At 54.3% G+C, this 9,491-nt stretch overlaps 1 protein-coding gene across 1 annotated transcript; it reads left to right on the top strand.

Moving 5' to 3' along the window:
* The first annotated feature begins 280 nt into the window (after positions 1-280).
* wal (electron transfer flavoprotein subunit alpha wal) lies at positions 281-5,937 on the top strand. Its single transcript, XM_037223853.1, has 8 exons — positions 281-441; positions 1,743-1,892; positions 2,163-2,304; positions 2,932-3,054; positions 3,518-3,733; positions 4,239-4,390; positions 4,913-5,023; positions 5,442-5,937. Exons 1-8 carry the CDS (start codon positions 409-411, stop codon positions 5,505-5,507), a joined length of 993 nt encoding a protein of 330 aa, XP_037079748.1. The 5' UTR covers positions 281-408; the 3' UTR covers positions 5,508-5,937.
* Positions 5,938-9,491: the final 3,554 nt, after the last annotated feature.

Below are 9,491 nucleotides of genomic sequence, written 5' to 3'. Positions count from 1 at the left end.
CCCCCGCTATATGCCGATGGCAGAGCCCTTTTTAATCATTACGCAATGGAATAAGTGCGAGACTAGTGGTGCGTGATGGGCGTTTCTTATATTTTACTTGATTACTGCTAGTTCAGTACGAAATAGTCTTAAAATGAAATTTAAAATTTTATTGAAGCACCTCAATTGTAAATAAATCAGCCAATAACGTTCAAATAGTCTTGTTAGCGTTCTTCGTTTACCGTTTTACAGTTTTCCTGCCTTATTTATACCCTTAACTCGACGCATCTGTTACAAGATTATTTTCTGGCCCACGGCCTCCGGCGACGTGTGTGGGGGATTCGCGTCGAGGCGCCAGGGAGTATCTTTTGGGGGCGGTGTCTATACACGTCGCGTTTCTTCGTATTCAGTGGTCTCGATAAAGCAACGATGTTTTCCGCGAGGGCAAGTCGTGTAATGCAGGTGAGTGCGTATTTATTGTCCATGTTATCCAATATCCAGTAATTGCTTCGAGGAAAGGGTTATGTAATCATGATGAGGCTGTGTTTGCCAAAAGTACATGATTCAGCTCATCCTGCGGTTGCCATGCCTAATAGCAACTGATATGATGTGTTATATTTCCATCACCCTTCTTTATCCCGCATATCACATTTGATATGTTAAAGCCTATTTTTTAATTATTGCCCTTTAAGGCATTACCTGCCCATCAGTTGCTTAACTGTTCATGCTGATTTGGATTCAAAATGAGGTTAATGTGATTTTCATCTGGCACCAGCTGGATGTGTAATCAAATTTATCAGAGCCTTACACACAAATAGGTGGTTATGCTGCTGGACTGCAGGAAAGTTGTTGCGAGGTGGAGTCTTACAAGTGCACTTGCCATCTAGAAAATATTAAGCTGCAGATTTGTGTGATATAAAACTTAGCTGAAAAATGATACTGTTGCCTATACCTTATTTACATATAACACATAGTGTGGGACATCATTGTTTACATGTGATTCCACCTGATATACAATTTGAAAAGCTCCAGTTTCCATGTACTGATGCCTGTCCTGGTTCAGTTTTGTAGTATGAAGCTGAGGGTATGGTTTTATGATTTAAATGTGTCAAAAAGGCAAACCCTGCCATAGATACATATCTAATAGCCTGCTTCTGCATTTACTTTGCAGCTATTGATTACACAGATTATCTAGATTATGTAAGACATTCAAGACACTGTATGTCTGCACCCATGGCTTAGCTATACATAGTATGCATTTAAGGATACTTATGGCCAATGCATTCTGGAAGCTTGCCCCTGTTGATCTCAAATGGGTTGGCACATACTGTAAGGTCAAAGACAATTTTATACTGTGTGCAGGTCTTGAATTGATGGTAAGCAAAATGGCATGACATAATGATAATATTACCATCCTAGCTCATTGGGAAAGCAGGAAACATGTTTGATTGGAAATGTGCTGAAGTCTCAAACTTGAGGGAGTTAAGTTTGAAATGCTGCAAATTGGCATAAAATTGAGCATTTATGTTCAACAAGAGATCAAAGTGTGCAGCATTCCCAATAAATCAACTTCCAGACATCTACCAGCAAATTAGAAGCCACTATTGTGATTTCAGTTGAATTTTTGGTAGCTTTGTTTGAGATAGGGATGAAACATCACTGTATGTTGCATAACTGTTGTTTTACACTGAGCATATATTTTTCAGCAGTCAGCACCTCATGAATGATTGTTTTCACCACAATTCCCATGACTTTGTTTTCAGCCCAGTGTGCTGCATCGCCTCAACAGCACACTGGTGGTGGCTGAGCATGCTGACAACAAGCTAAATGCCATCACACTAAGTGCCATCACCGCAGCAAAGGAGATCGGCCATGAGATCACCTGCATAGTGGCAGGAGCCAACTGCAAAAATGTCAGTCAATCACAGCTGCCATCCATGCAACAGCCCTGTCTCATGGTTGACAGGAAGTGGCAGAGGCTGTTCATAGCTGGGTCATGTTTTGCTGCAGCCTGTCCTTTGATGTTGCATTCATGAAGCTCCAATTGGGTAAAACAATTGCTGTGTTAGAGTGGCTGAAAGCCTGTCAGTTGTGCATGTGACATATGGTTTCTGGGGTGTAGAAATGGTTTGTGCACACATGCTCTGTCTTTGTCCATCATTAGTTCCAGCTTCTTCTGGCAGGTGGCCGCTGAAGTCGCCAAGGTTGGTGGCGTCTCCAAGCTGCTGGTTGCTGAGAGTGAGGCCCTGGAGGGCGCGCTGGCTGAGCGGGTCGCCCCAATCCTGCTGGCCGCCCACAAACAGTTCAACTTCTCACACATTGTTGGTGGGTATGGATGCCTGTCCTGCAGACTCCACCATCAGCATTCTCACACTTTGTTGGTGGATATGGATGCCTGTCCCGCAGACTCCACCATCAGCATTCTCACACTTTGTTGGTGGGTATGGATGCCTGTCCTGCAGACTCCACCATCAGTGTCATGTCACAACAGAAGTTGGGCAGCTGAGCAGTGTAAAGTGACTAAACCTACCAACAAAATACACAAAAATCATGTTCTCCAAGGATCTGATCCTAATTTCTATCAAAAGTTTGAGGGCTTCTGTCCCTCTCCCCCCCCCACTCCCCCCTACAACTGACAGGAAAATTATGCCCCTAGTCCTGGGCCACTCTAAGTACTGAGTAAACCAGTTGTGAGATTCTGTGTAGGTTTGAACTGTCCACTGCACATGTTTTTGGTACCCTGTTGAATTTCGCCACCCGCACCACGTGGCCCACATGAGTGGTTTAACCCTGTCCACATGGGCAGTATATTGCCTTCACTGCTAACGCATCTAGTGTGCGGCCTGCATCACTATGCTAGTGTGGAGCCCGCGGTCCGTCCGTCGCATTGCCGCTGCGATCCGGGACGGTCTGCGCTCCTCCGTTCACGCCCGCTCCTCCGCTCTCCCCCAGCCGGCGCCACGGCCTTCGGCAAGTCGGTGCTGCCGCGGGTGGCGGCCAAGCTGGACGTGTCGCCCATCTCGGACATCATCGGCATCAAGGGCGCCGACACGTTTGTGCGCACCATCTACGCAGGTGCGGCTGCTGGGGCGCAGGAGGAGTGCCGGCGGCGGCCGAGCGGCGAGGTCGGCGCAGTGCCGCTGGGGACGAGTGGAAAAGACGGCGGATACTGGCGTCGCGGTGCTTTCCGTGGCTACTCTGGTGGTTTGTGTGTGGTACGGTTAAACTTCGAAGGCCGAAGCTTGACTACTGACGTGAACTGTGCTTCTATGGTTTGTGGTGCACGTTGAGAACGTTTCTCAGTTTTTGCTTCGTTGTAATGCCCAAGTTTGTCATGGGTATGATGTGCTTTACAGGCTACTGATTTTCGGCGTCAGCCAGTTTTGTTCTGCTGCTTGTTCCCAGCTCGTACATCGCGGCCCTAGCGCTGCACTGCCGCCTGGCCCGCGTGGTGCCCGCACGCCCCGCCCCCACCCTACTCTACGTCTGGTCTGCACCGTCTCCGCCTCTGACGCTCACCCGTGTGACGCCGGCGCAGGTAATGCCATCATGACGCTGAAGTCGACGGACCCGGTGAAGGTGGTGACGGTGCGCGGCACCAACTTCGAGCCGGCGGCGGCCGAGGGCGGCGGCGCCGCGGAGGAGCCGGCGCCGGCCGCCGAGCACGACGCCGCTGCCTCCCAGTACGTCGGTCAGGAGCTGAGCAAGAGCGACCGGCCTGAGCTCACCAGCGCCGGCAACGTCGTCAGCGGAGGTCAGCGGTCACTGGCGGACGGGCCTCCTGATGGTCCGGGGGGGGGGGGGGGGGGTGAGCATAATTGGACCATTACATTCTGCTATCTGTAGGCGGAGAAAGTTGCCCGGTTCCCTGGACGCCACATGATCATTGTGTTCCTTGTGGTCGCTGTGCCCGAAACCCCAAATCATCAGCATTCATCATGTCCTGTTCCCCGCAGTTGGTCTGGCTGGCGGTTTTTGAAGACATTCGTTTTACCAATTCATCGTGAACGGGTGTGACTCATCTTGGACATAGCGGGACATCACATGCGTTGTGTTGTAGTGCGCGGATTTTTCTTACCTGATACGCGTGTCGGGCCTCCGAATCGACGTCGATTAAGCGCACACAAATGTGTGCTGTTCCCTGCGAACGAGCAGTGTCTGGCGTCAGTATTACCCCGCGCCCCATTATGCCATGGCGGTCCGTAACAGAACCCGGCCTCGTGACCTCGCGCCGCCCTGTGACCAACCCCGCTCGCCAGGTCGCGGCCTCAAGTCGGGCGAGAACTTCGAGCTGCTGTACAAGATGGCGGATAAGCTAAACGCGGCCGTGGGCGCGTCGCGAGCCGCCGTCGACGCCGGCTTCGTGCCCAACGACATGCAGGTCGGCCAGACAGGCAAGATCATCGCGCCGGTGAGTGAACGTCGGCGCCGAGCCGGCGCGGCCGGCGGGACGCACACGCTGGCGTGTGCTGTTCGTCAGTGTAACAAAGTGCGGGGTTGCTGTAGAGAGGAACGCGTTTTATGGATGATTGGGGCTTCTAGTGTTAGACCATTTTCGTGAGACCGATCTCGGTCTTCGCGTTTTCCGAGACTTAAGCAAAGGCATTTCCATCTCCATGGCACACTTTGCCGAGGTGATTTCGATGCACCGCTGCTTATGTTCATGCATGCTATAAAGCGAAGGGTTGTTATTGGCGCGTGGCTTATCGGATGGATGTAGTCGGAATGTTCGGGTCATGTATGTCAGCATGTGGCACAGCCTTTTGGGTGCGGATGTTTTGCCGTGAAAAAATGGATGATTTTTGTTTTTTTTCGCGAATCGGTGTGTTTATGTGGTCCGGTTTCATGATGTGGCAGTCGGTTGTAAAACTGATATGGCAAATTCCGACCGAAAACCCCACTAAACTGACCTAAGCCTCTACCTTATGCCCAGGACCTGTATATTGCGGTCGGCATCTCCGGAGCCATTCAGCACTTGGCTGGAATGAAGGACTCCAAGACGATTGTTGCCATCAACAAGGACCCGGAGGCCCCTATCTTCCAGGTGAGGCAATGCCCTGCCGGGTGTGTCGTACACTTTAGGTTAGGAGACGCTGTATAGGTGGCGCTAGCAGTACGCTTTGGCCCGATAGTTTTCCCCGATAGCCAGTGTGCCAAACCGTAGTTGAACGATGCTGCATACCTTTTCCAGCGGAGAGTGCATGTGCAGGCCGCCAGAGTCAGTGTGGGGCAAGGTTTGGCGCTGTTACCACGTGATGACTAGCTAACATCTGACATACTCGTTTGCCGCGACTGACACCGGCGGTTCAGGCGGCGGGTTGGAGCTGAACAAAATGGTGAGAAGTCATCATTGCTCCCAGCAGCCGGCAGCGACACCCCGCCTTGTTTCTTCGCCAGCTTGTGTGCGGTAGTGTGTAGTTGCCCGCTGCGCGACCTCTGACGCCCGTGACGTTTGTCTCCAGGTGGCCGATCTGGGGCTGGTGGCTGACCTTTTCAAGGCTGTGCCGGAAATGACGGAGAAGCTGTGAATGCTCTCAGACCGGCGCGGCCCGTGGGGAACAGTGCAAACGATGGGCCTGGCACGCCTCTGTAGGAAGGACCGAGTCGGCGCCCCGGTTTGTCCAGGTGGAGCGCACGTCGCTGTGTCGAAAGGAACGGCAGTCGCGGGGGCGAGGTGACTGGAATGGGATGAGGAGGCACGCTCTGCTGCCGCCGTGTTCAGTGGCCAGTAGGTACAACTGGAGGTGGCGACTCCGTCAGAGCGCTGGGGGCTGGTTTTATTTAACGGAGCTCACTTGTAGCCTGCGCAATGGAACCTGTGCGGTTATAATGGTTGATGGGAGCGGGATTGCAGGGTGGGCCATAAAATGACAACAGGTTTTATTGTAGTGCTGATGTGCATACTCGTATTTTCTGTGCAAATGGACGCGCTAAATATATGTTACGACTAGAAGCGCCTTCTGCCTATTGACTCCATGTCGTAGTGTCCATTAAGGCGCCCCGAAATTGGACTTTTATTTCGGTGCCCTTTCAAAAACAAAGCAGCCACTTGTCATGCAGTGCGTCGGTGGGCCGTGCTCGGCATGATGTACCTACCGCGAAAGTGGCGCGCGCGCCGACCTGGCGGCGCCGTGACCAGGCTTGATGACTGCCAGACGCTGGAGGGAGTGCCTCGCCATACGCAGAGGCCACTGGCCAGGGACTTGGCTGCAGCTTGACGACACTCAAGGCGTGTACCATGTCCATCCGCATGTTGACCGACCCCGCTCACTTGCGTTGGCGGTGCGAGTAAAGAGGTCTCGAACGGCTTGCGGAGGTGCCCCATCGCCCAACGAAGCTGTATTTGGCAAACTCGGCGCGTTCAGGCTGAAGGATGACGCTCGGAAACCAGACGTTTGGGGCCGGAAGCCGGGCGAGCCGACACCCCTCGAACTTGGCAACTGGCTGCTGATAGGTAGCACTACTTGCATGACGCTTCACGAAAACAGGGCTCGATGTTTTACGTTTGGCTGTTTTCCCTGCCACCAGTAGGTGACCCGGTGCGGTAGGCCTAACATTTTCAGTTATCCATAACAAACAAAAAAACTGAAAGGCAGACTTAATGGCAGTGCAAGCAAGCAGGTGGCGGGCAAGCAAATCCGGCACGCAGGCGTGTCTGTGGTTATGCGTGGTTCAAGATTTGCGGCAATGGCACCGTTGGTGCTGAGTAACTGATGCAACCGAGAGACGCTCAGCCTCCCCGGTGGGTAAGAGGCCCACGAGAGCGTAGAAAATACATACCCCTTCACAAAAGCTCCGTCTCGGTGAATGACGGAATGCATTGAGCTGTTATTCCTTGGCCGTGCGCTCAAATCTCAGAAGAGGCAATTTGCTGGGCCCAACCATGTGTACAGCGGTCCGCTAGCAACCGGTCATAGAGCTCAGTCTGGCACAGGGCGTCCGCGGCGCCGCATCGTACGGCAAGAAACAGATCACTTCGCGATTTTATCTGGCAAAAATGACGGTAAATTATATGTTGACTGGAAACCAGTTCCTTATTAGCAAACAAGTTGCCTGATTTGTTTTTTCTCTGAACGTGTCCTTACCCGAAACGGCCAGGAGCACGCTGCCATAATGCACTCTTGCAAACTGGCTCCTTGGCCACATGTGATATTTGACCAGTTTGTTGCAGATTGGCTTTATGAGTCCGTTTTTTTCGACGCAACGCTTAAGACCTTACGCTAACGCCCTGAAATGCCGGGCATGCAGTTGCGCGTCACCAAGAATGAAGCCTGCATCCACACCTTCGACTATCATTTGGCTTCAACTTGGCTCATACTTTTTTAATGTTTGGAGTAGGGGTACGAAGTTGGTGCATTCAAGCTCTCTATAGCGAGTCATTCCTACCATCCGCCGTGCTCGTACACACGTTCCATTTATACTCTGAAGGAGGAATCATCATTGGCATAAGTGGGGTCTGGATACTGACAACTTTGGGAAGCATTGAGATAGCTTTGTTAAACAACTTAAACGACTTGGCAGACTTAAAAAGTTACCTGGCAAACTAGGCAACTTTTGCTGTGCAACTTAGTTACGCCTCTGCAAACGTATAGGCGGGTAGGTGTTGCCTGTTGCCTGCACCCGTTCCGTGCCGACCACGCCCCTGCGGTGCGCCAGAGCAACATGCGTCCCACGCGCGCGCACCGCGTTCTCACAGTAATTAAACCGGCGCTCGGGTGTGACTGGGACGAATCAATATTCATAATCCCCGTCATTGTCGGTAATGAAAGCAGACGCGCATCTGGCGGGCGCGGCGCTCCGCCGATCGCGCCGCAATAAATCACCGCCGCCAGGGGCGAGCCCAGGCGCTGCTCCCGGGGGGACCGGCCCGCGGCTACCCGCCCCCGCCGTCGGCGGGGGTCGTGACGCCTCGTCAAACCGCCCGTCGCCGCGGAATGTGACGGCACCGCACGCGCCGCGGCCCGTCACGTGCTGTGGCGGTGGGCCGCCGGTGGCGCGCTTTTTGGGCGCCGTTTTTGCGCCGTCTGTCGCGCGGCTCGGCGACACTTGAATGAATTCAATTATGACGCGGCCGTCGTTATGGATGGCGCGGCGGATGAGGAGGCGCCGGCGGGGACCATCGGTCATCGGACGTCCGGGCCGGACCGTCTGGTGGGGGCGGACGGTCCTGTGGGGGGGTATCGTGGTACGAAATGCACTGGTGTTGTCAGAGTGGTCTCCCTGAGCTTAATTTGTGCCGCATGATTTCATGCATTTTTATTCAACGCGGTTCACCATGGGATGATGGTGACGGCAAGACATATGGTCGACTTTGGGACGAATGCAGGTTAAGTTTTTTTTTTGGATAAGAGCTCTTTCGATCAGAAATGAGCATTTCAGGGCTATGGGATGAAGGAGAATGGTTAACGGTGGGGCAGACCTGCATGCGCCTGGGGGGCGAACCGCCGAGCTTTGACCCGCGCATGTGCGCCGAGTACGCGGTCGGGGTCCTCCTTCCCACGGGGCTCCCGGCCAACTCGTGGCTGACACATGCAGCCTGCCCGGGACAAGCGGAGTGTCGCGAGGATGCAGGATGAAGCGAGATAGAGGACAAGAGGGACGGACGGTGATTGCAGGATGCACGCACTGGAAAGATAAATGAAACTTTTATGAGGGATTGTAGTGATACTGGACATTTTCCGGAATGTTGGTGGCACCGAACTCTCAAATTCGACGCGCCGATCAGAATGTGCAGCCGAATCCCTAGCACACAAACACACTCGACCACTGTGATTGGCCCAGGACGAACCGGAACAAAACACCTCATCTGCCCGCCCCGCCTGGAGCAGCATCCGTGCCGGCTGACGGGCCGCCTGCCGGCCGTCACCGCCTGCGCCGACCACCCAGACGGCGGCGGCCGGAAGCCGTCAGGTCGGTCGCGTCTCGGGCGACGGCTCGCGCTCCCACCGGCCGCCAGCCGTCCGCCGCCGCCGCCGCCGCCGTCGCCGCCGCCGCTGGGAACCATCAGCTGGCCGGCCGGCTTTGATTTCGCCGGGCGGCCGACGGCGTGACAACCTGAACAAACACGGCTACCTAGGGGAGATGAATCACGACTCCCCTCGGCGCGAGGTGCGGCGGCGCTCAATGTGGCGCCCTCAGCCGGCCGCTAATGGCTTTGGAGTGAGGACGCGGCGCGCGCCGCCGCTGATGGATGGGGGGCGAGGTGTCAGCGGCGCTCTTTACCGCCCGCGGCTCGGCCGGGGGTCAGCGGTGCGCCCCGCCGTCCGCACGGGCAGCGCGCGTGCCGTGGCACCGCCCGTGTAGCGTGGAGTGCGCGCTGAGGTGTCCTCTGTGTGCTGGCCGCATTGTCGCGCTGATGGGTCTGTGTGCTGGCTCGGGACCAGGCTCACCAGCCAAATATGGTTCCGACAGGCTTCAATAGTGTTCAAGTATATGAAAAACTGGGGGGAAGAATCGGTCCATGACAGGTGAAATGATTGCTGTCGTGTACATTGCTAAGTGTGCTGCGTGCA

This window comes from Pollicipes pollicipes, unplaced genomic scaffold (genome assembly GCF_011947565.3).
Source record: "Pollicipes pollicipes isolate AB1234 unplaced genomic scaffold, Ppol_2.1 Scaffold_4881;HRSCAF=5763_pilon_pilon_pilon, whole genome shotgun sequence".
NCBI lineage: Eukaryota > Metazoa > Arthropoda > Thecostraca > Pollicipedomorpha > Pollicipedidae > Pollicipes > Pollicipes pollicipes.
The sequence above is the reverse complement of the archived record's forward strand: the minus strand, read 5'-3'. Positions and strand labels throughout refer to the sequence as shown.

What these genes read in the sequence shown, in the direction of transcription:
- wal (XM_037223853.1), top strand. Translation starts at nt 409, where the DNA reads ATGTTTTCCGCGAGGGCAAGTCGTGTAATGCAG. An exon ending in GGGCAAGTCGTGTAATGCAG is followed by an intron (nt 442 to 1,742) that starts GTGAGTGCGTAT and finishes CTTTGTTTTCAG; the next exon opens with CCCAGTGTGCTGCATCGCCT. An exon ending in CGGAGGCCCCTATCTTCCAG is followed by an intron (nt 5,024 to 5,441) that starts GTGAGGCAATGC and finishes GTTTGTCTCCAG; the next exon opens with GTGGCCGATCTGGGGCTGGT.